This window comes from Muscardinus avellanarius, assembly GCF_963383645.1.
Source record: "Muscardinus avellanarius genome assembly, chromosome: 6".
NCBI lineage: Eukaryota > Metazoa > Chordata > Mammalia > Rodentia > Gliridae > Muscardinus > Muscardinus avellanarius.
Genome location: NC_137791.1, coordinates 77,653,248 through 77,678,420, shown reverse-complemented (window position 1 = coordinate 77,678,420; position 25,173 = coordinate 77,653,248). Strand labels below are relative to the sequence as shown.

Sequence of the window (25,173 nt, the reverse complement as noted above, 5' to 3'; positions counted from 1 at the left end):
TGAGACCCTGTTTCAAAATAAAGAATAAAAAGCCAGGGGTGGCCGGGCGTGGTGGCGCACGCTTGTAATCCCAGCATTCGGGAGGATGAGACCTGGAGAATCATGGTTCACGGACAGCCTCAGCTACTTAGTGAGTCCCTCTGTAACTCAGTGAGACCCGGTTTCAAAATAAAGAATAATAATAAAAAAAAATAGGGTAGGGGGTGTAGCTCAGAGGTCAAATGCCCCTGGGTTCCATCCCCAGACCTGCAAAAAAAAAAAAAAAAAGCCAGGGGTGATGGTGCACGTTTGTAATCCTAGCATTTGGGAGGCTGAGACAGGAGGATTGTGGGGTTCACAGACAGCCTCAGCTACTTAGTGAGGCCCTTTGCAACTCAGTGAGACCCTATTTCAAAATAAAAAATAGGCTGGAGGTATAGTTCAGAGGTAGAATGCCCCTGGGTTCCATCCCTAGTACTGGGGGGAAAAAAAGAATAAAAAATAGGGCTGAGAGTGTAGCTCAAAGTAAAATGCCCCAGGGTTCAATAACAAGTACTACACACACACACACACACACACACACACAAAGCTAGAAAAAATGGACAAGAAAAAGTTTTGAGAGAAAACACAGGCATTTTCAGACATTTGTAATGGGTACAATTGTTACTACCGCAAGTTATATGTTGAAACTTGCCTCAGTAGCTTGTCCCCAAGGGGCCCCTGACTACACCACTGAAGCATGACATTTTCCAAACAATAGTATTATTATTTAAAACAATAACTTACATTTAATAGGCACGTCACGGTATAAAAAGTTCCGCCACATACACTGTTACATGCAAGACTCACAAAATATTGAAAGGGATATCACATGAGGAGTGGGGCCAAGGCACAGAAAGGAACCAGTTACTATCTGGAGGCAATCAATATCTGCATCTGTAAAGTGGAGATTAAGCAAACTTACCTTGTAAGGCTGTTGGGCAGATAAATAAAATAATGTACGTAAAGCATTTAATGCAGTTTCAAGCATGTAGTGAGCCCTCGAATAGACAACTGCTGTCTTTCACAGATGGTACGCGGAGTTCGTAGACAGTAGCAGGCAATCGGGGAAGAGCAGGACCGGAGCCCCAGCCTCTGACTCAAATGTCCACCCTCTTTCACCCCACTCAATCATGGACCATCGTAACTGAGGGCCTAGCTCTTCCCCTCAGGGCTCGGCCAGTCAGTGTTCACCTGGGGGAACATCTGTGGTTTGTTCTAACCACTTACTTGCCCAAAAGGTAAAAGCTACTTTGGAAGTATATCTTATTTTTATTTTTGCTTGTTTCAACTTTAAAGGGTATAAAAGCCCCAGTCTCACCCAATTCCCTGACATACCCCATCTGGGCCAGATCACCACGGTCCATGGATAACTCTTCATTGTCTTTTGTTCAGACAATTGACAAATTGTCTGGAATTGTTTCCAAACCACACACAAATTCCGGTACTAAAGATAGCTATTACTTATTTGGAATGAACCAGAAACTATTCTAAGCACTTTATGTTAAGTCACTCATTTAATACTTAGAACAAATATCGAGGTATGATTATTATTGTCACTATTGTTATTATTATTACTTTCTCTGGCTTAAAAGTAAGGAAAATGGGCCCAAAGAGGTTAAATGAATCTTATTTACAGCTGGTAAATGGTAGAGCCAGAACTTGAACCCAAACCATCTGGCTCTTAACCATGCATTGCATAATACTGACTCTCTGTGTTTGATCCCAAAACCTTCCTTCTGAATTGGTTGATGGAATAGCAGCAACCCTGCCTTTCTCCATTTTCTTTTCTCTCTCCCTCCTCATCCTATGCTATAGTTTGGCTTTTACCTTCAACTTAATGTCAGTTCTATTCTATTAATGTACCTGCAATAGTCCCATTGCTAAATCTAGGGGTACATGTACTTGTCATTTAGTTATTATTTCTTCTGTGCTGAGGTTGACCAGAACCTTGAAAAACACTCTCCTTTTGGCTTCTAAGATGTCACACGTCCCGGGCTTCCTTCGTCCATCTCTGGCTGCCCCTCCTCCACCTCAGATCTTCCTCATGCACATGCTGAAGTCGCCCCTGACCTGTCCTGGGCCTTGGGCTCTGTTCTGTCTGGATTCACCCTCTAAACTGCCTCTATGACAACCATCTCCACTCTGATGCCTTTCTGAGGCTTGGATATCCAGTCCACACTGTCCTCCCACATGCAGACCTGAATATGCATCTCTCCACACTCCCGCATCTCATGGCACCGCACCTGTGTGTAGAGACTTTGCATCTTCTCTCTGGCCAAAGCCATTATCTTTATGTCAATATGGCATCATCCTCTGCCTGGTTTTCCTAGGCAGAAACTGGAAGACATTCTAGATTCACCCTTCTCTCTCACCCTGTACACCTACTCTGCTGAATCCTGTTGATGCCACTGACTGAGAATTGTTGATCCGCCTTCTTCTTGCCATCGCTGCTGCCTCTGACTCTGGTGCCCTGTCTCTTGCTTAGATGACTTCAGTAGCTTCTAAACTGCTCTTCCAGCTGGGCATGGTGGTGCACGCTTGTAACCTCAGCATTCGGGAGGCTAAGACAGGAGGATCAAGGTTCGCGGACAGCCTCAGCTACTTAGTGAGGCCCTCTGCAACTCAGTGAGACCCTGTTTCAAAATAAAGAATAAGGCCGGGCATGGTGGCACACGCTTGTAATCCCCGTGCTTGGGAGGCGGAGACAGGAGGATTGGGCTGGTTCGGAGCCAGCTGTGCTGGCTTATGAGACCTGTTTCCAAATTTAAAAAATATAAAATAGGTCTGGGAGTGTAGCCCGGGTGTATAAGGTCTTCCAGGAACCCCAGTAGCACCAAAATAACCCCCCCAAAAACAAAATAAAGAATAAGCTGGGCATGGTGGCGCACGCTTGTAATCCTCACACTTGAGAGGCTGAGACAGGGAGATCACACAGGTTCGAAGCCAGCCTCAGCTACTTAGTGAGGCTCGCAACAACTTAGTGAGACCCTGTTACCAAATAAAATATAAAATAGGTCTGGGAGTATAGCCCGGAGGTAGAAAGCCCTGGGTTCCACCCCCAGTACCACCAAAAAACAAACAAAAAAAAATAAACAAAAAAAATAAAGAATAAAAAAATAGAGCTGGGGTATAGGTTGGAGGTAGAATGCCTCCGGGTTCCATCCCCACTACTGCAAAAAATAAATAAATAAAAAATAAAATAAACTGCTCTTCCTTCTTCTCTCACCCCTTTGATCTCTTCACACAGCTAGAGGATTGTGGACAGGTAAGTCTTATGATAGAACTCTCTATTTTGAAATCTTCTTTGATTCTTCATGTCTTTAGGATAAAGTTTAAAATCTTACAAGACCTCCAGAGACCTGGCCTCTGCTACCTCAGCAGCCTCGTCTCATGCCGCCTCCATCTCTTTCACTTCCCGGCCATTCGGTTCCTTGACCGCACCCTGCTTCTTCCTACCTGGTGACCCTGGAACATGTCTACCCTCTACCTGAATGCTTCCCATCCCCCTCTGGCCACCTTCATCTCATTCACATGCATGTGTTTGGTTTGGGATAAAGTCATGGGACTACACTAACCTCCCTGGCAAAATTTAATTCTGTCAAATCAAGTTGAGCTGGGCATTCCGGTGGTCAGATTATGAGGAGAACGTGATTCCTCGGAGTTGGCTTGAGAAGGAAATGTAATGTTTCCCGACTCCGCCTTGAGAAGGCCCGCCCCCTGCCACGTGGCTTCGGTGTACCCACCACCGGCTGGAAGGAGGGAGACGCGTACCTTTCTCTGCATTCTGAAAAGCAAAGTGATGTTGGGTGGAGGTGCTGCTGCCCATAGTTTAAGTGTGATGTTCCTGCAGGTTGCAAAGAGCTGCTCCAAGGGACAGCGAGCTGTCTGATGACCAAAAGGATGGGGAATCTGTAACTGGGAAATTCAGGCAGAGTGTTAGTGCAGGAGAACCAAAGTGTCTCTGAGTCACGTGCAAGCGTCCCTCCCACCTCTCCAGTCTCAGTGCACAAGGCCTTCCTTCCCGAGAAGCCCCTCTGTGTCCCAGCCCATCGCTCTCCTCTGTTTTTATCTATTGGCTTTTCCTTAACAGTCTAGAAACACACTTCTGGAGTGAGTGTCTGTGTATGTGTGTGTGTATTTGTATGTGTGCGTGCGTGCGTGTGTATGTGTGTGTGTTTTGATGGGGATTGAACCCAGGGGCATTCCACCTTTGAGCTATACCCCTACTTCCAGGCTGGCCTCAGCAACTTAGCGAGACCCTTCGCAACTTAGCAAGACCCTATTTCAAAATTAATTTTTTTGAAAGAAGTAGGGTGCGGCTTGGAGGCAGAATGCCCCTCGACTCAAACCCCAGTACCCTCCCCCCCTCCCCCCCCCCGCCATTAGTTCCTACCTAGTTGTATGAGTGTCATGAAACCAGAGTCTGAGTCTGGGTAAAGGGAAAAGCTGTTATGACCAGACCGACCCAGCTCCCCCTAGACAGCTGCAGTTTTGGAGCCGGAAGGGACCTCCCATTGGTGGACTCCAAACTTGTTTTGCTCTACGGGTAACTTGCCTGCAGAGCCCTGTTGCTTGGGTTTTGGAAGGGCACACAAGTGCGAGAGAATTCCAACTTAGCTTCTCAATAGATCTTGGGCACCTAACTTCTCAGAGACTCGATTTTTCTCATCTATATATTTTGATGAAAACAAATAATATATTTAATATGTTTAATATTAAATAAAACTTCAATATATTGATGTTCTGAATTTTATATCATATTTAATTTAATTATTATTATTTATTTTGGTGGTACTGGGGGTGGAACCCAGGGGCTTTTCTACCTCTGGGCTATACTCCCAGATCCATTTTATATTTTATTTGGAAACAGGGTCTCACTAAGTTGCTGAGAGCCTCACTAAGTAGCTGAGGCTGACTTCGAACCTACGCGATCCTCCTGTCTCAGCCTCCCAAGTGTGGGGATTACAAGCGTGCGCCACAATGTCCGGCTCATCTTTATTTTAAAATATCAACAAGGAGCCAGGTGTGGTGGTGCATGCCTGTAATTCTAGTACTTGGGAGGCTGAAACAGGAGGATTGTGGGTTTGAGGCCAACCTCAATAATTTAGCAAGACCCTCAGCAACTTAGCAAGACTCTTTTAAAAGAAAATAGGGCTAAGGGTAGTTCAGAGGTAGAATGCCCCTGGGTTCAAACTCTCATAATACACACACACACACACACACACACACACACACACACACATGCAAACAAACTAAAACATATCCTTATTTCAAGTTTAGGAGCCACTAAAGGACACACCATCTCAGTGAAGTGTGAACCAGCAGGATGGACATTGATTATTGCTGCATTAGGATTATTATTGAACAAGTCCTCGGCTGCCTCTGGTACCTTGTTTCTTATGAATTTGGAAATCCAAATATGGTGGCTGAGTAAGATGCTTTTGACAGGTGCCCAATAAAAGGCTTTGCTGTTTCCATCACTGTTGACTGGCCCAGGACAGTTACCACTTCTTCACTCTAGAGCAGCAGCATTTCTCTATCTCCAACAACTTTTTTATAAGGTGGGTGACTGTCAAAATCATCTTATTTAGCCGGGCATGGTGGTGCACGCTTGTAATCCCAGCATTTGGAAGGCTGAGACAGGAGGATCGTGGTTCGCAGACAGCCGCAGCTACTTAGTGAGGCCCTTTGCATCTCATTAAGACTGTTTCAAAATAAAGAATAAAAAATAGAGATGGGGGAGTACCTTGGAAGTAGAATGCCCCTGGGTTCCATCCCTAGACTGGCAAGAAAAAAATCATTGTATTCTGACAAGGTCTCAAAGCATTCCTGGTTTTAATTTCCAGTACTAAAAAGGAAGGAAAGAAGGGAGGGAGAGAAGGAGGAAGCAAACAAGCAAGGAAGGAAGGAAAGAAGGGAGGAAGGAAGGAAGGGAGGGCAAACTGTGGAATAGTATACTTAATGTGCTCTCATCTATTTAAATAAAATCAGGCAGTAAGTATAAAAAAAATCAAAGCATACAGCAAACTGTTAATAGCGATTACCTCTAGAGATGTTCTTGGGAAAGAGATTTTAATTTATTTTATTTTGTACTGGGGATTGAATGCAGATGTGATCTACCTCCAAGCTATACCCCTAGCTCTTTTATATTATTTAAATTTTGAAACAGGGTCTTGCTAAGTTGCTGAGACTGGCCTCAAGCCCGCAATCCTCCTGTCTCAGCCTCCCAAATACTGGGATTACAGGGGTGGGCCATCACATCTGACTGAGATGTTCATTTTTTTTTTTTTTTTTGGTGGTATTGGGGTTCCTGGAAACCCTTCTACCTCTGGGCTACACTCCCAGACCTATTTTTATACTTTTTTTATTTGGAAACAGGGTCTCTTAAGCCAGCGTGGCTGGCTTAGAACCTATGTGATCCTCCTGTCTCTGCCTCCCAAGTGCGGGGATTACAAGCGTGCGCCACCACGCCCGGCTGAGATGTTCATTTTTAATTTATATAGTTCCATTATAACTTCTATCATTAAAATTAATAAGTGAGGACTAGAGTGTAATTCAGTGGTAGAGTACTTGCTACTTGTTAGCATGCACAAGGCCCTCAGTTTGATACCCAGCATCACACACAAAAATATTTTCTCAAAATGTTACATATTAGAAAAAAATTAAAGTGGCTCTGACTGAATAGGTACGATATGTAGATGCTTAAGATAACAAGGTGAAGTTATCTACACACTAACAGAGAATGTTCTAGAAGTCACTAGAAAAAATAGAAAGTAAAATAATTCTCAAGAGAAAAACTGACAAGTATCTTCATAAGATCAGATATGGAAAACAGGCTTGCAGTATAGCCTCACACTGTTCAGTCAGCACCTTAGTAACGACTGAGCCGGTAACATCACCCCTGAGCTATCTCCTCAGATGAGTGGCACGCCTATATCCCATGGAGAGGACTCCTTTTACCTCTGTAGTCGAGAGCCGAGCATCATCTATATCTGGCACTATCGCTTATGGGGTGTGTGCGTGCTACTGGAGAGTGAACCTCAAGGCATTCCACCTTATACCCCCAGCCCTATTTTATTTTTTGTTTTGAAGCAGGGTCTCAATAGGTTGTTGAGGCTAGCCTTGGACCTGCAATCCTGCTATCCCAGCCTTCCTAGTACTGGGATAATAGGTGTTGGTCATCATACCAGGGTTGGCATTATCATTTAAAAACAAGAAGGACAGCCGGGCATGGTGGCACACGCTTGTAATCCCCGTGCTTGGGAGGCTGAGACAGGAGGATTGCACAGGTTCGAAGCCAGCCTCAGCTACTTAGTGAGGCTCTCAGCAACTTAGTGAGACCCTGTTTCCAAATAAAATATAAAAAAGGTCTGGGAGTATAGCCCGGAGGTAGAAAGCCTCTGGATTCCACCCCCAGTACCACCAAAAAAATAAATAAATAATAATAATAAATAAATAAAATAAAAACAAGAAGGACAAAAAAAAAAGGAAAAAGAAAAAAAAGAAATATAGGTTAATGCTTATCTCCTCACTAAGTGAGCCTAATAAACAGAATGAAGATGGGCGACCCAGGACCTGAAGACCCTGAAACACACATGCCAAGGACCCTGCCTTGGGAAGCTGATAAGGTAACAGAGAGCCTCTCTCTGGCCCCTGGCCACAATCCAAAACTCTTTCTTGTGGAAAACCTACGATGATTGCCCTCATGTTCCCACACATTTCTGTCCTGAAGGCTAGAAAGTTCTTACCTTCTTGGTTGTTTTTTGCTAGAAGGCACAAGGAGGCAGAAACCTTTAACACACAGGTGTGATCATCATCCTGTCTTCAGAGGTGGCCACAGGACCTGGCTGATGTGTTATCTCCCCGCCCTCCAAGTCTGTTAAATTAAGTGTGGCCTTAGTCTGGCGACCTTCTCCCCAAGAGGCAAGAATGATATCCACAGTGATGGGGAGAAACGTTGGGCGCTCCCCACTTCCACACACAGGGTACCTCTGAGCTCAGTGAGACCAGGCCCCGAGGAGGAGCAGAGGGAGAGTTGTGGGTGTCTGCTGGGCACTCAGGGCCTACTCCTGGAGGCGGTCTCTCTCTCTCTCTCTCTCTCTCTCTCTCTCTCTCTCTCTCTCTCTCTCTCTCTCCTGCCCCCTCCCCAGGCCCAAATCTTCTTACCCTCTGGGATTAGAAGGCTGTGCTTCCCACTCAGTGTCTGAGTAGCCTGAGCTCCTTAACCCAGAAAGGAGAGTGCTGACCAGAAGGCGGGATGGGAGGGGGCTGCGGAGCCCTGGGTTCTGACTTCTCTGTGGCTGGCATTTTCTCTGTTTACAAAACCTGACTAAACCCCAGTATCACACACACACACACACACACACACACACACACACACACACACACACACAAACACCTGACTAAAATATCCTGGCCTTTCTGTGGACACTTTTCCCTTAGGATATAAGGGAAGTTGTTTTTTGTTTTGTTTTGTTGCTTTGCAGTACTGAGGATGGAACCTAGGGGCATTCTACCTCAAGCTACACCCTCAGCCCTATTGTTTATTCTTCATTTTGAAACAGGGTCTCACTGAGTTGCAATGGGCCTCACTAAGTAGCTGAGGCTGTCTGCAAACCATTATCCTCCTGTCTCAGTCTCCCAAATGCTGGGATTACAAGTGTGCTCCACCACGCCCGGCTCAGGATGTTTTGATATAATCAAAACTGTCAATCCATATTACCAAGTTATCCTCCAATTAGTCTAGGATTCTGTGTGTGTGCTGGTATGTACTAAATATTTCATGGGAATTTGCAAAGCAATTTATACTTTGTTTACTTACCTCTACCTAGTAAGTTAAGCTTGTTAATTATGTTACTCAAATCTATTTTATCCTTTATTTATTCTTCCTGATTGCCCATCCTTGAAAGAAATGTCTTGAAGATTTCTATGACTGGTAGGAATTTAGCAATTTCTCCTTATATTTGTCTTTTCATTACAAGTTTCTAAGCTGTTCAATTGGATATTACATTGAACCATATAATATTGCCATTGGCAATTATCTAATTAAAATAATACAAAGGCCTATGGCTGTTTTACTTTCTTGGTAGAGGGAAACTTATCAAAATTAAAAATCACTTTGAAGTACTTGGGAAGCTGAGACAAGAGGATCACAGGTTCAAAGTCAGCCTCAGCAATTCAGTGAGGCCCTCTGCCCTTAGGGAGACAGTGTTTCAAAATAAGAAATAAAATCAGTTGGGGCTATAACTTGGAGATAAAATGCCTCTGGGTTCTGTAAGGGTAGAGGAACTACTCGGGGGCTGGTTGGGCTCCCGAAACTTGTTACAGTGAGAGATGTAGCTGCAGGTTCTTGTTCTGAGCTTGGTATAGAAAACACTAGCCTGGACTCTGTAAGCTTAAGTGATTTTATTATTACAAAGACAGAAGAATAGAACAGCGTTTAAAGCACTACTCCATAAGGGGTGACATAGTGAGATGGCTTGAAGTCACTGAAGTCTTTCGGATACAGAGTAGCTTTATACCTCATCTTCTGACCAGACTAGATCTGCCCTTTCTCCAGAACAGATTTTTTTTTGGTGGTACTGGAGATGGAACTCTCCTACCTCCGGGCTACACTCTCAGACCTATTTTATATTTTATTTGGAAACAGGTTCTCTTAAGCGAGCAAGGCTAGCTTCGAACCTGCATGATCCTCCTGTCTCCGCCTCCCAAGCGCGGGGATTACAAGCATGCGCCACCACGCCCAGCACGGGGCAGGTCTTTTGACGTGCGAATTCCTTCCTGTAGACCTGCCCTGTCTCCAACACAGACCCCACACATGTTGTTACACCCCAAAATATGTTAGTTGATTATCAGAGTCTGGGATTTCTTGAAGGCTTATGGCATCCTCCCACATCCTTGGGAAATCTTATCTTTACAATGAAAAAGGGCTGAATAGGACATGGATCCCTCTGAGAAACCCTGGACAATAGATTTTGATTTATCAGCTGAATAGATTTTGATTTATCAGCTGGCTTCGAACCTGCGCGATCCTCCTGTCTCCGCCTCCCAAGGGCGGGGATTACAAGCGTGCGCCACCACGCCCAGCTCAGATGCTTTTCTTAATGTGCAAAATTTTAGGGGAGAAATGGGTAACAGGAGGAACTCTAGATGAAGAAGGGACCCTATAGAGGAGCAATGAAGGTGACATATCTGAGGGGATAAGAGGGAGGATAAGGGAAACTCTTTAAAGCACATGATGTACTTAAACATATCAAAGTCAATCAGGAAGCCAAGCATGGGTGGGAGGGAGGGGGAGGGAAGGGTTTACAGATTGGGTAGGGGCTGATTGGGTGATGTTTGCATGTATATCTCCACAAGTTTTTTTCCTATTGAGATATGACTACAATGCACCAGTAAAATTTTATTTAAAAAAAAAAAAAGAAAATTGAAGTCAAGAGGTACATTTGAAATTTGTGAAGCACAACAAATCCTGAGCAGGCTAAATAAAAATAACTTTACATCCAGAAACACAGTAGTTAAACCACATGACAAAAAGATCTGGAACACAATCAGAGATTGTTCCTTCAAAAAGCCCTCAAAGTCTTGATTTGCCTGGTTAAAATTAGGGTATTCTTTAAATTTCCATCCAAAGATCATGCTGTATTTCTAAGAAAGCAAAAATTAAGAGACTAATGAATAGAAATTTCTAGTCTCAATGGCAGTGTGATATATCTGGCAAGAGTAAGATACTTTTCATATTTGGCTTTAAAAGGCCTTAAAGGGTGGAAATTAAATGCTTGTCCAACAGTGTCCATGACTATTCTGGGCCACAAGGTGGCTATGCAGTACAGTTCCTTCTAGAACATCCAATCTAAATAGCTCTGTTCAAGGTTTTAACCATTTTTGACTTCATCCTCAAAGAAATTTCTTTCATGTACATGTAAAAACAAATTCTACAACACAGTCTTCAGTCTCTTGTATTCTGACACAGCACGTACCATCTTGGGAGAGCTGCATTTCAGGACAGCTGTTCAGAGCCACTGGACTCCGGGGATAAGAAAGGAGTGGAACACAGCACTTGATATCTTGGAAAATTGTTTTATTCTGTCAACATCTTTTACAACACTTTATTATAAAAGGATAAGTGACAGTAATAATGACTTGGCCTCATATTACTTTCAAAAAGCAGTAAGAAAGTAGCTATTTAGAAAAAAAGGGGTCGCCTGGATTTTTTTTTTTTAAAAAAAAGGAATAGAAACATTATAAAAAGTGAGGATCTTATCACATGGAAATACACCATCAAAGGTCAAACTAACAGACCTTTGAATGGGCTGTATTTCAGTGTGTGTGTGTGTGTGTGTGTGTGTGTGTGTGTGTGTGTGTGTGTGTGTGTTACTGGGGATGGAACCCAGGGGCATTCAACCTTCAAGCTACACCCCAGCCCTAATTTTTATTCTTTATTTTGAAACAGGGTCTCACTGAGTTGCAGAGGGCCTCACTAAGTAGCCGAGGCTGTCCTTGAATGGTGATCCTCCTGTTTTAGCCTCCCAAATGCCCGGATTACAAGTGTGCACCACCACACCTGGCTTTCTATTCCATTTTTTTTAGAAGTAACTTTTAAAAAATAGTTTATTTTTGGTGGTGGCACTGGGGATAGAACCCTAGGGGTTCATGCATGCTAAGCAATTGCTCAGCCACAGGGCTACATTTCCGGCCCCAAAGCAAATTTTGACTGGACTCTTGCGGAAGCACTTCGCGGTGTAGAAAGTGGTCTTGCCCGCTCACTTCGTTAGTGGATAAGCGGAGGTGTAAAAACAGAATCATGAGAAGACGGAAGAAAGCCCGAGGATCCAGCCTGACCTCGGAGAAAATCATCTTAGAGCTGCTCAAGCTGGGGTAGAAGCTAACAAGGAACATGGCAGCCACCCAGGGAGGAGAAGGCCAGGCCAGGCCTCGCACCCACAGCACAGGCTGAAACGTTTGAGGAGAGAATCTGCTTGTTTGCAAAATAACACAATACTTGGATGTTGTCTAATTTTTAAAGTGCAGCTCTTTGAGAATTTCAGTTGTTAAAAAAATCACCTATAAGGGAAGAGACAAAATAAATGCATTATATTCAAACAGTGATGTTTAACATTCCTATGCTAAATGAATGACTCATCAGGCCAGGCTCACAAACTCCGGAGCACTCTCAGGATAGAACCCTGCTGTCCAGAGAGTGATTTCCACTTCAGAGACTTCTGTCTCCTCACCAACTTCCCTTCGCCAATGGGCTGTTCAATACTCAAAGAGTACTTTCTTAGAGTGTCCTTTGCCTTCAGAATCTGTCTTCTGATGCTACATAGGTGCAGGCCTCGCTGTTACTCTGGGGACATATGAGTCTCTAAGGCAGTTCCCCCTCCAGGTAAATGAAGACAGAGCACCGTGTCCCATCAACGGGGCTTCCCAAGGGGCAGGGGGCACATGGCACTGGAAGACTTCGGTTTTATACAAACAATTCAAAGTAAAATGTCTAATGATAACAATCATATACCAAATGTTTGTCAGAAAATTATATATGTATAAATCTTTTTTTCCTTTCTCTTTTTTTGGAGGGGGTACTGGGAATTGAACCCGGGGACATTCTATCTCTGACATACATATCCAGCCCTTTTTTAAATTTTGAAACAGGGTCTTGCTAAGTTGCTGAGGGTCTTGATAAGTTGCTAAGGCTATTTTCAAACCTACAAACCCCCTGTCTCAGCCTCTCAAGCATGAGGATTACAGGCAAGTGTCACCTTGTTCAGCTACGTATAAATCTTTTTTTTTTTTTTTTTTTTGGTGGTACTGGGGTTCCTGGAAGCCCTTCTACCTCCGGGCTACATTCCCAGACCTATTTTTACATTTTTATTTGGAAACAGGGTCTCCTAAGCCAGCGTGCACGGCTGGCTTTGACCCTGCGTGATCCTCCTGTCTCTGCCTCCCAAGCGCAGGGATTACAAGTGTGCGCCACCACGCCTGGCAGCTACGTATAAATCTTAAGGAGGCTGCCATCTTCTGTGAGAAACATCAGCGCACACACCTCCATCCCCATCCCAGTAACAGCAAAGATCTGCTTTGGCAAATCGTTCACAATGTGGACAAATTCACTCCTCCCTGTACTTACTTTCAGCTCAGGTTTCTGATCCTAGTCATGTACTTATCTGGGCTGGCAGCACTCATAACCGTGGTATAAATTGTATAGCTGAAAATAACAAGAAAAAAATTTATATGTTCATTATTTCCTCTAATATTCCCAAAGTAGGGGGTACCTAACACTTGAGATCTAGGATAAGAACACAGAGACCCATTTGTCAGAAAGTGTAAAATGTTTAAATCAAGAGGTCAAAGCATTCTTTCCTCTTATTTTGACAATGCTACTTCCAAGGCTCCACTGTGGAAGACCAAGCTCAATTTAAAATTCTCAGACTCCTTACAGCCCCACTGCTGTGTTGGTGAGTGACAGCCAGCCTTGGCCCTTACCCCGGTGTCCTGACCCCATAAAGGGACTTCTTCACATGTATGTGACACCTCGGACATCCAGGCTCCGTCCATGTCCCCCAGCAAGCAGCCACTGCTTGGCCCTATGGGGACAGGAGTCCATGAAGGCTGCTCACCACCATGAGGAGACACCGCCCTCAGGACCACAGGGGCTTGGGCCAGAAGACTTGGGGTGGGTGTGTGACCCTGGCCCAGCAGACTGCTTATATTAAGAGAGGGTCACAGCCAGAGGACTTGGAGTTTGGCCTGGAAAGCTCAGGGTCTAAGGCATGCGCCCCTCTTGCCGGGATGGAAGGATGGAAGATACAGTGTCATTTATTCTACATTTTAATATCAAGAGACCCAAACAACACAAGTACACACGCATGCACATGTGAAGGCCCATTCTCTTCCCTCCCGTCTTCTCTTGCTGTGTTGGGGACTGTAGGGGTGCAATCCCAAAGCAGGTAGACTGGGAGGCACTGAGCCCCTATGACCCAGCAGGTGGTCTCACAGCCAGATAAAGACGGCGCTCTGAGCAGGAGTAGAGCTAGACCAGGGGTAATGGAGGGCCCGAACAGGACCACAGCTGCTGGCTACTTTAGTCATAGATCTATTCTTCATCCATATTGCTTTCTCTCTTGATGGCTACAGAGCAGAAAGTTCCAGGGCTGGTGCGTGTAATGTTGAACCACAGCACACGGGGGCAGCATGGAGCCCATGGGTTGTGTTCTGACTTCTATTCACCTCACTCACTCAATAGCCTGACATGTGCATTACATGTGCAGGCCTGAGAGTCAGGGACTGCATTCATTCTAGCTCAGGGGTGACTCATTTAAATGCAGTTCATAGCCGGGCCTGGTGGCACATGTTTGTAATCTTAGCATTTGGGAGGCTGAGACAGGAGAATCACAGTTCGTGGCCAGCCTCAGCTACTTAGTGAGGCCCTTTGTAACTCAGTGAGATCCTGTTTCAAAATAAAGAATAAGCCAGGCATGGTGGCACACGCTTGTAATCCCCGTGCTTGGGAGGCTGAGATGGGAGAATCTCGCAGGTTCGAAGTCAGCCTCAGCTGGTTTATGCTGTTTCCAAATAAAATATATATATTTAAAAAAAAATAGGTCTGGGAGTGTAGCCCGAAGGTAGAAGTCCCCTGGGTTCTATCCCCAGCACTACAAAAATAAAAATAAAAAATAAAATATAAAAATAAAGAATAAAAATTAGGACTGGGGGTATAACTTGGAGGTAGAATGCTCCTGAATTCTACCCAGTACTACATTTAAAAAAAAATGCAGTTCCTCTTGGGATTTCAATTATACATTAGAGAAAAATGTTACTCAGTAAACCACTTACAACTTCTAACAATTTTATGTTGACAAACATTTCGGGAGCCATTTAAATAGTCACAGCCTTTAACTCAGTAACCCTGCTCCTGGGAATTCAGCCAATGGAAATAATCCAAAAACTGGAAACGTACAAACATGTTTGTTTCCGTTTTAATGGAGGGAAACTAACAAGTGGAGAATGCTTAGCTTAATTATAATATCTCCACCTGGCCATTATGCAGTCACGAAATTATTAGGTATATTCAAAACATAATTAAATGCTTTGTTTTATTGTAAAACTAATATTTAAAACCCAGGCATGGTGCCGCACGCTTGTAATCCCAGCATTCAGGAGGCCGAGACGGGAGGATTGCGGTTTGCGGACAGCCTCAGCTACTTAGTGAGGCCCTCCGCAACTCAGTGAGACCCTATTTCAAAATAAAAGAATAAAAAATAGGACTGGCGGTGTAGCTCAGAGGTAGAATGGCCCTGGGCTCCATCCTCAGTACTGCAAAAACCTCCAATATTTTAAAAATATTGTCATCATTTACATAATTATGCTTAAAAATGATAAAAAACAAAGACAGCTTTTCAACCTCTACTTTATTTTCCTGTGGTTCCAGGAATCTAACCTACTGCCTCATGCATGTTAGGCAAGGACTCTATCACTGAGCTACATCCTTGACTCTTCTTTTTGAGATGGGGGTCTCCCTAAATTGCCCAGGCTGGCCTCGAACTCCTGGGCTCAATTGATTCTCCTGCCTCAGTCTCCCAAGTAGCTGGGACTACAGGTGTGTATATCATACCTGATATTTTTTCCCACTGGGAATGGAACCTAGGGGCAGTCTACCTCCAAGCTACACCCCCTGCCCTATTTTTTATTTTATTTATTTATTTATTTATTTATTTATTTTTGGTGGTACTGGGGTTCCTGGAAGCCCTTCTACCTCCGGGCTACACTCCCAGACCTATTTTTTACATTTTCATTTTTAGAAACAGGGTCTCCTAAGCCAGCACGCGCGGCTGGCTTCGAACCTGCGCGATCCTCCTGTCTCCGCCTCCCAAGCGCGGGGATTACAAGCGTGCACCACCACGCCCGGCCTTTATTTTTTATTTTTGAAACAGGGTCTCACTGAGTTGCAAAGGGCCTCACTAAGTAGCGGAAGATGTCCGCAAACCATGATCCTCCTGTCTCAGCCTCCCAAATGCTGGGATTACAAACATGTGCCGCCATGGCCGGCTCATACCTGATTTTTAACCTTTATTTTGATATCATTTTTGAGGATCAAATTTGAAAAAAATTTACTTAAAATTTTTTCATTGGTACGCTGTAGTCTTACATATTACTGGGGCAGAAGATGGTGGAGGCACACATGCACACATCGCTCATTCAGCCCTTCCCCAGTCCCCACCCCATCCCTCCCTCCTCCTGTTTGGCTTAGTGATTGACTTTGATATGAATGTACATTAGGGAATGGCCCTCTCCCCCTCAGTTATTAACCTCTATTTTTAAGTACTGAGGCTGGCCGCGAACTGCTATCCTTGTCTCAGCCTCCCAAGCGCGGGCATTACAAGCGTGCGCCACCACGCCTGGCCCAATGTCTATTTTTTTTTTTTTTTGGTGGTACTGGGGACGGAACCCAGGGGCCTTCTACCTCCAGGCTATACTCCCAGACCTATTTTATATTTTATTTGGAAACAGGGTCTCTTAAGCCAGCTGAGGCTGGCTTTGAACCTGCGCGATCCTCCTGTCTCAGCCTCCCAAGTGCGGAGATTGCACGCGTGTGCCACCACACCCGGCTCCCAACGTCTATTTTTAAAATGAATATTAAGGCTGGGCATGGTGGTGCATGCCTGTAATCCCAGCACTTAAGAGGATGAGGCAGGAGGATCACAGATTTGAAGTTAGCCTCAGCAATTTAGTGAGGCTCTCAACAACTTGGTAATGCCCTGTTTCCAAATGAAAAACAAAATAGGCTGGTACTGTGGCTCAGAGGTAGAATGTCCTTGGGTTCAATCCCCAGTACCTCCAAAATAAATAAATAAATAATATAAATATTAAAAGGATGAAAGTGTCCCACTGGAAGATATATAGTCAACAGTGTGCTGGAGAGGGCTTCTATAGGCTAGTGAGAGCTGACTCTTACATGCACAGTAAGTTTGTTAGCCAACTGTAAGCTTGAAATCAGCCATGGTCAAAGGACAGGTAGAGCATCCCTAATCCAAAATCTGAAATATAAAATGTCCCCAAATCCAAAACTTTTTGAATACCATTGTGGTTCTTAAAAAGTTTAGGAGCAGCCAGGCGTGGTGGCACACACTTGTAATCCCAGCATTCAGGAGGCTGATACAGGAGGATAGTGGTTTGCCGACAGCCTCAGCTACTTAGTGAGGCCCTCCTCAACTTAGTGATACCCTGTTTCAAATTAAAGAATAAAAAATAGGGCAGGGGGTGTAGCTCGGAGATAGAATGTCCCTGGGTTCCATCCCCAGAACCAAAAAAAAAAAAAAAAAAAAATTGTGGAGCCCGGTGTGGTGGTACATGCTTGTAATCCCAGCATTCTGGAGGCTGAGACTGGAGGATCACAGTTTGGGGACAGCCTCAGCTACTTAGACCCTTCACAACTCAATGAGACCCGGTTTAAAAAAAAAAAAAAAGACTAAAAATTAGGACTGGGGGTATAGCTTGGAGGTAGAATGCCCCTGGGTTCCATCCTTGGTACTGCAAAATTTTTTTTTAATTTAAAAATTTTAAAAAGACTAAAAAGTAGGGCTGGGGTTGTAGCTTGGAGGTACAATGCGCCTGGGTTCCATCCCAAATAATGCAAAAAAAAAAAAAAAAGTTTTGGGTTTGAGAACATTTTGGTTTTTTGGATTAGGGATGTCCAACTGGTAAAGCCCATGCAAATATTCTATAATGCAAAAAAACTTCAAAATCTAAAACATTTCTGGTCCCAGGCATTTTGGATAAGGAATACTCAACCTGTATTTAGCATATGAAATCAACAAATGCTACATGTCAGGGGGATTCTTCTTCATTTTCTCTCTTCCCAGAAAGAGCTAGCTTACTACCAGAATACTGACTATGGTTTGTTACCCTGAGAGCTCACACATGAGACTACTCACTTTGTGTGTGTGTGTAGTTCCACTGGGGATGGAACCTAAGGGCCTTCTACCTCCGGGCTATACCTCCAGACCTATTTTATATTTTATTTATTTTTTGTGTGTGGTACTGGGGGTGGAACCCAGAGGCTTTTCTACCTCTGGGCTATATTCCCAGACCTATTTTATATTTTATTTGGAAACAGGGTCTCACTACGTTGCTGAGAGCCTCACTAAGTAGCTGAGGCTGGCTTCAAACCTGTGCGATCCTCCTGTCTCCACCTCCCAAGCGCCGGGATTACAAGCGTGTGCCTGGCAACTACTCACTTTTATTTATTTTTAATTTTTTAAAAATTTTTGGTGGTACTGGGGTTCCTGGAAGCCCTTCTACTTCTGGGCTACACTCCCAGACCTATTTTATATATTTTTTTAATTTGGAAACAGGGTCTCTTAAACCAGCGCGGCTGGCTTCGAACCTGCACTATCCTCCTGTCTCTGCCTCCCAAGCGCGGGGATTACAAGTGTGCGCCATCACGCCCGGCTACTACTCGCTTTTAAATTAAGGATTAAAAACAACTATCTTTATATTCTTAGAATTTTTTAAAGTAATTATATAAGTCATGGATATATATATGGGTGTGTATATATATTTCAAAACAGGGTCTCAATGAATTGCAAAGGGCCTAAGTAGCTGAGGCTGGCAGCAAACCACTGTCCTCCTGTCTCAGCCTCCCAAGTGTTGGGATTATAAGCATGTCCCAACACATCCGGCTAGTCATGGTTATATTTTTTAAATTAGTGTTACAAACCAGGCATGGTGGCGCATGCTTGTAATCCCAGCGCTTGGGAGGCTAAGACAGGAGGATCGCACAGGTTCAAAGCCAGCCTCAGCTACTTAGTGAGGCTTTCAGGAACTTAGTGAGACCCTGTTTCCAAATAAAATATAAAATAGGTCTGAGAGTATAGCCCAGAGGTAGAAAAGCCTCTGGGTTCCACCCCAGTACAATAAATAAATAAATAAATAAATAAATAAATAAATAAATAAATTAGTGTTACAATAAAATAGTCGTTACATTTATTTTAATGATCCTGTGCTCTGAATAGCTCTTAAAAACTGTAAATGCAGCTGGGCATGGTGGTGCATGCTTGTAATCCCCGCGCTTGGGAGGCAGAGACAGGAGGATCGCACAGGTTCGAAGCCAGCCGCGCGTGCTGGCTTAGGAGACCCTGTTTCCAAATAAAAATGTAAAAATAGGTCTGGAGTGTAGCCCAGAGGTAGAAGGGCTTCCAGGAACCCCAGTACCACACACACACACACACACACACACACACACACACACAAAAAAAAAAACTGTAAATGGCTGCATAATGGTGGTAGAATACTGACATTTGTTTTCTGTATTTGACTATTAGAAATATCTGTAGAATCATTTTTAAGTGTTAATCTTTGTATCGGTTCATACTCAAAGAAAAAATACTCAAAAGAGATATTTTATGCCAGATGTGGCGGCTCATGCTTGTAATCCCAGTACCTGGGAGGCTGAGACAGGAGGATCACAGGTTTGCGGCCAACCTCAGCAATTTAGTGAGTCCCTCTGCAACTCAGTGAGACCCTGTTTCAAAATAAAGAATAAAAAATAGGGCTAGGGGTGTAGCTCAGAGGTAGAATGCCTCTGGGTTTCATCCCCAGTACTGCCAAAAAATGGAGAGAGAGGGAGGGAGGGAGAGAGAGACAGATAGAAAGAGATTGACTGATTTTGGAGATACTTTTCGATTCTGAGGCAAAGTGAAGAGAACAATGCTAGTGTTGAAAACATCATTATGCCTAAGGAACCTTAAAGCATGCAGATTCAAAAGGCACGGTGGATGCCATCAGGAAAATGACTATTCTGTGGTTTATGTAAAATAAGATCAATCCAAAGGAAAAAACTACTGGGTATTTGAAACTAAAAATCACTTCATAGGTTTTATTTGTTAGGCTGGCCCGCCCACCTGCCATTCCTTCCTTCCTTCCTTTCCTCCAGAGATTGAACCCAAGGGCATTTTATCTTCGAGCTACATTCACAGTTTTTTTTTTTTTTTTTTTGGTAGTACTGGGTTCCTGGAAGCCCTTCTACCTCCGGGCTACACTCCCAGACCTCTTTTATATTTTATTTGGAAACAGGGTCTCTTAAACCAGCGCTGTTGGCTTCGAACCTGCGCGATCCTTCTGTCTCTGCCTCCCAAGCGTGGGGATTACAAGCGTGCGCCACCATGCCTGGCTCCCAGCCCATTTTTTAGTCTTTATTTGATGGTCTTGCTGTGGAGAAGAGATGAGAAAGTAGGAAGGCTGGTAGACGTCTACTGAAATAAAGGAAGGAGATAAGCTCTCTCTGCTTGCAGGTGCTTCCTCTTTTGTTTTTCCTAATAAATGAAGCTCTTTCCCACTAAGCACAAGGTGTCTACATTCCTAATGGGCTAGTCTCAGGTATGGATGAGGCCCCCTTTTTATTTTTGGTGGTACTGGGGGTGGAACTCAGGGGCTTTTCTATCTCTGGGCTATACTTCCAAACCTATTATTTGGAAACAGGGTCTCACTAAGTAGCTGAGGCTGGCTTCGAACCTGTGCGATCTTCCTGTCTTAGTTGCCCAAGCACTGGGATTACAAGTGTGCGCCACCACACCCGGCTGGATGAGGCCTTTAAGGCAAGCCCCTTCCCCAGGCTACCCTAGAGGAGGGACTGCTGGCCTGGCCAGCTTTGCTGCCAAGGTATCTGTGGCCTTGCAGAGAGTCCCCGCAGGGCTTGGGTGGCAGCCGCCTCACAAGCTGAACTGAGCGCTTCCTGCAGCCATGGCCCAGAGCTTGGCCTCAGAGACTGTGTGAGTAAAATCTGAGGCTAGAGAGCACTGAAAGCTCGGCTCAGAGCGCAGCCATCAAGGGCCAGGCGGAAGGAGGAACAGTAACTTAAACTGTCTGTGGAACGAGCAACAGCATAGGCTGGAGGGGACACCTCGGGAAGGTAAAGTGTACTAGTATTGGGAAGAAGTTTTAAAATTTATTAATATATCAGTATTGGGAAAGAAGTCCAATTTTAAAAATATATCTTTTTTACTAAGAAAGCCAGGGCTAGCTAGCAGAGACTTGTCATTTCCATTGTAAAAGAGGAAGTCTGGAGCCAGGAAAGAGGATGTCTTTACATTTCTAAAACAATTTCACACATCTTGGGGGATAAGACAAAAGGTAGAGGCTTGTGTTTGGAGACAGGACTACTCCCCCACTCCTGTCCCAAATCCGGCTGCAGAGATAGCAGAAGCAAAGCCGGGGCTGGAGATAAGGGGTAGCATTATCTCCAGATCAAAGGACCTGCCTCGGACCTGGTCGGGATAAAACACTCAGTAAACTGGAGTTCTTTGGCATTTTCATTCAAATTGCCCCCCTGTGCCCCACTCGGGCACAGGGCTGTAACTATCTGTATATTTCTATCTTTTTAATAAACTTCTTTAAATCTTCAGCAGCTGTCCAAGCGATGAATACTTATTCTTAGCTTAGGACAAGAATCCACGGTTTTTCTGTTTGTCTCTTTGTGTGGTGGTGGTGGGGGAATTACTTCTCCCCACACACACACCACGCACATTTCACCCCGCAACATAAAGGAAGGGCACAGGTGCTGAAAGCTTAGTCCTCTTGGAGGGAAGTGAAGGTGCTCGTCTCAGCAAAGGCACCTGCGACCAGACCCAGCTGGACAAACGTGGCTGCCCTCCTCCTTCGTGTCACTCTGTCCCCCTCATTTTTGTTTTTTCTCATGAATCATTTTGAATCTGTGGTTTATTCCCCTACACACACGCACGCATGCACACACACACGCACGCACACACACGCACGCACTAGCATGTCAGACCCAGGAAATGGAGCCTCTCTGCTCTGTTCACTGCTGGCTCCATGGTCCCCCTGTCTCACAGGAGCCCCGGGGTCCCTGGTGAGTGGAGTGTGAGCAGGTTACTACTCTGGGTGAAAACGGACGCATGAGCACAACACGTCACTTACTTGTTATAAACTGGAACCACTGACAAAACCTGCACGGAAGAAAACTCGTATTACAAAACCATGAAAGGTATAAGAAATACACGTAGAATATCTATGGTAAGAATACAGGCACTTAGCACTTTTCTGTCCCACAGGGTTATAGTGACAGGCCTTTTAATTCTTGTTCTTTTTTTCCCTTTTAAACAATGTATTTATATTATTACTGCCTATTGCTTTTATTGTTGTTTTTGTCTGTTTGGTTTGTACTGGTGATTGAACTCAGGGACAGTTTACTTCCAAGTTACACTCTCAGCCATACTTTTTATTTCTTTTGAAATAGGGTCTCCCTAGGTCGCTGAGGCTGGCTTTGAATCTGTGATCTTCCTGTCTCAGCCTCCCAAATAGTGGGATTACAGGCATGTGCCACCAGGCCCAACTGCCCATTGAGAGTGTGTGTGTGTGTGTGTGTGTGTGTGTGTGTGTGTGTGTGTGTAACTGGGGATTGAACTGAGAGGCATTCTACATTTGAGCCACACCCCCAGTCTTATTATTTTATTTTGAATCAGTGTCTAAGTTACAAAGGTGTACCAGTATTGGGAAGAGGCATCAAAATGTATTAAGGTGCTGGTATTAGAAAATTGCTTTGATAATTTTCAAAATGTAAAATCTAGTCAGAGCTTAGGTGCTGTGCAAGCACTCAGGCAGGGAGGGGGCTGCAGCGATTACAATGCAGAGTTCCTCTCTGTCTTTGCCCTTTATTCTAATCATTAACCTATAGTAAAAGCCTTAGAGTCAACTGAAGCCTTTAGCCCTAAAATTACAATGGAGGCAACCGGTGCCTCTGTTGACCTCCTCTCCTCTGGGATCCAGCTTGGGCATAGGAAAGGTAAACTTTGTGTGCGGCTTCAAAGCACCTTAGTTGATGAGCAACCAATACTGCCCAATACAATAGACCCGAGGGCCAGGTAGATTCTTGACCCTTGCACTTAGTAAGTGCATTGTCTGGAGACAAAGAGGCACCACCTGGCTAAGGAGTAAGTAACTAGCCCATTGCCTTGGTAACGCTGATGAGGAAGATACCAATACAAAATCTACTTAATGGTTGGGGTCCCCAAAAGGGGCCAGAGTTCCATTTTTGGGCTCCCCAGCATGCGGGTCAGCATGCTGCTTTTTCTCTTCTCTATTTCCTACTGATGTTTTTCCTAATTTTGTAATAAAGATTTGTTAAAGTTGCACTGAGCTACCTGTTAGTTTTAATTTTTCTATTCAACCAACCTTAGTTGAATAAGAAAAAGAACCCCCACCATTTCAAACCGTAACAAAAGGGACTCCCTAAGTTACTGAGGCTGGCCTTGAATCTGTGATCCTCCTATCTAAGCCTTCCAAGTACTGGGATTACAGGTATAGGCCACCACACCCAGCTGCCTATTGCTTTTGAATATGAGTAAAAATTTAGATGAAGATGGATACTTTAGCCTATATAAAAACAAGATCCAAAAATGCTATGTGACTTTAAAAAATGTTTTTAAACAGGTAGAATCTTTATTGCAAGATATGCATCTACTAGATTTGATTTTTTTCAGAAGAGAATTTTTACACCAATTAACAAAACCACCAAACATCCTGAGTAAGCTGGACAGCAGGATATGAGTTACCTGGAAGAGCGTCTCCAGGCTGAGGTGCGCCTGCCCCGTGGCGTTGAGGGCTTTTATGGCAGGTGTTCTGTAAGGTCAAGAGTCAAAGGTCACCAGGCACTTCAGGAAACCCTGAATCCCTTCAGCTGCTCTCTTGGTGGGCACGAAGTAAGTCTCATTATCTCTCTTTCCTCAAAACCAGCTCTGGCCCCAGCATGTTTGCGGCCTGGCCTGAACAAGCAGGATTCATGCAACAACAGGGCCCGGGCCACCTGACCCCTCTTCTGACCCCTCTCTGTTCAAGGAAGTTGGGACAGCTGCTTCAGAATTGAATCATTGCTTCCAAATATGGGGGGCAATAAAGTCAAGCAAAGTATACCTGCTCTTTGGGGTCACAGTGACTCAGAATTTTCACAATCAGAAGGGACAACAATCCAGTTGTGGACTACTTATTTAAGGGAAATGCTTTCCTTCTAAAATTAGTCTTACATAGAAGCCCATGAATCTGGCCTTCTCCTTTCATTTATGGGAGGGTGCACAGAGCCACGCAGTGAGGGGCTAGTGGGGCTGTGGTGGGTCCCAGGGCTCCTGCCCCTGAGGCCAGGGCCAACCTCAGCTTCCAGCCCCTACCGACCCCCCGGGCCCTCCCACCGTCCTCCTGACCCTGCCCACAGCCCTGGTGAGGGCGCGGGTGCATTTTCTGGAAGGGGACAGCACCTATAGGTCTCTCCAGCCCTTGTGGTAGGAGAAGGGACATTCCCCTGACCACAGAAAACACTGCGAACCAGGAAGTGTTTGGGAACCCACCTCCGGTCGTCTCTCTTGGGTACTGGTTTCCAGTGGTCGTAATTTGTCTCAACTCGGAACCACCTACAACAAAGCATATCAGCTTGTCTTACCCAAGGTTATTTAGAACATCGCTAGGGAAGAATTTTTTTTTGTACTAGGGATGGAACTCAGGGGTGTTGTACCTCCAGGCTACGTTCCTTATTTATTTTTGCAGTACTAGGGATTGAACTCAGAGGCATTCTACCTCTGAGCTATACCCTTACCCCTATTTTTTTATTCTTTATTTTGAAACCGGGTCTCACTCAGTTGTGAAGGGCCTCACTAAGTAGCTGAGGCTGTTTGTGAACTGCGATCCTCCTGTCTCAGACCCCCAAATGCTGGGATTACAAGCATGCACCACCACGCCCAGCTCCTATTTTATTTTTTTAATTTGGAAACAGGGTCTCACTAAGTTGCTAAGAGCCTCACTAAGTTGCTGAGGCTGGCTTCTAACCTGTGATCCTCCTTTCTTGTCCTCCCAAGTACTGGAATTATAGGGATGCAATGCCACACCCAGCCAAAATCTTTAAAAATAAAATACTTCCAGTTTCACACAGCCACGCAAACTGATAAAAAATGACCAGAGACGCTAATGTACTCACGCTCCACTCAAAGGGTCTAGAGGCCAAATGTCCGCGGGGCCCCCTCTGTTCCTGGTGATGACCACCCCCTCCCGGGGGGATATGCCACCGACGATGTAATAAACGTCTGCGATGAGGGGAGTCTTGGCCAATTTGTAAATAGCTGCTTCAAAGTTTTCCGACTCATTCAGGGTCTGAAC

At 44.6% G+C, this 25,173-nt stretch overlaps 2 protein-coding genes across 2 annotated transcripts in view; both read right to left on the bottom strand.

Annotated features, from left to right (window-relative positions):
- Positions 1-3,847, bottom strand: part of PPEF2 (protein phosphatase with EF-hand domain 2) — a gene marked incomplete at both ends in the record, with an annotated part of 38,882 nt that extends 35,035 nt beyond the window's left edge. Inside the window, one exon of the mRNA XM_080697219.1 lies at positions 3,793-3,847. Within this exon, the coding sequence (XP_080553345.1) occupies positions 3,793-3,847 (55 nt within the window). The remainder of the gene's footprint in view (positions 1-3,792) is intronic.
- An 8,204-nt stretch (positions 3,848-12,051) lies between these two features.
- NAAA (N-acylethanolamine acid amidase) overlaps positions 12,052-25,173 on the bottom strand; it is a gene marked incomplete at its 5' end in the record, with an annotated part of 34,280 nt that continues 21,158 nt past the window's right edge. Inside the window, 6 exons of the mRNA XM_080697218.1 lie at positions 12,052-12,084; positions 13,148-13,225; positions 21,952-21,980; positions 23,586-23,652; positions 24,372-24,434; positions 24,995-25,167. Of these exons, the coding sequence (XP_080553344.1) occupies positions 13,150-13,225; positions 21,952-21,980; positions 23,586-23,652; positions 24,372-24,434; positions 24,995-25,167 (408 nt within the window). The 3' untranslated portion in view covers positions 12,052-12,084; positions 13,148-13,149. The remainder of the gene's footprint in view (positions 12,085-13,147; positions 13,226-21,951; positions 21,981-23,585; positions 23,653-24,371; positions 24,435-24,994; positions 25,168-25,173) is intronic.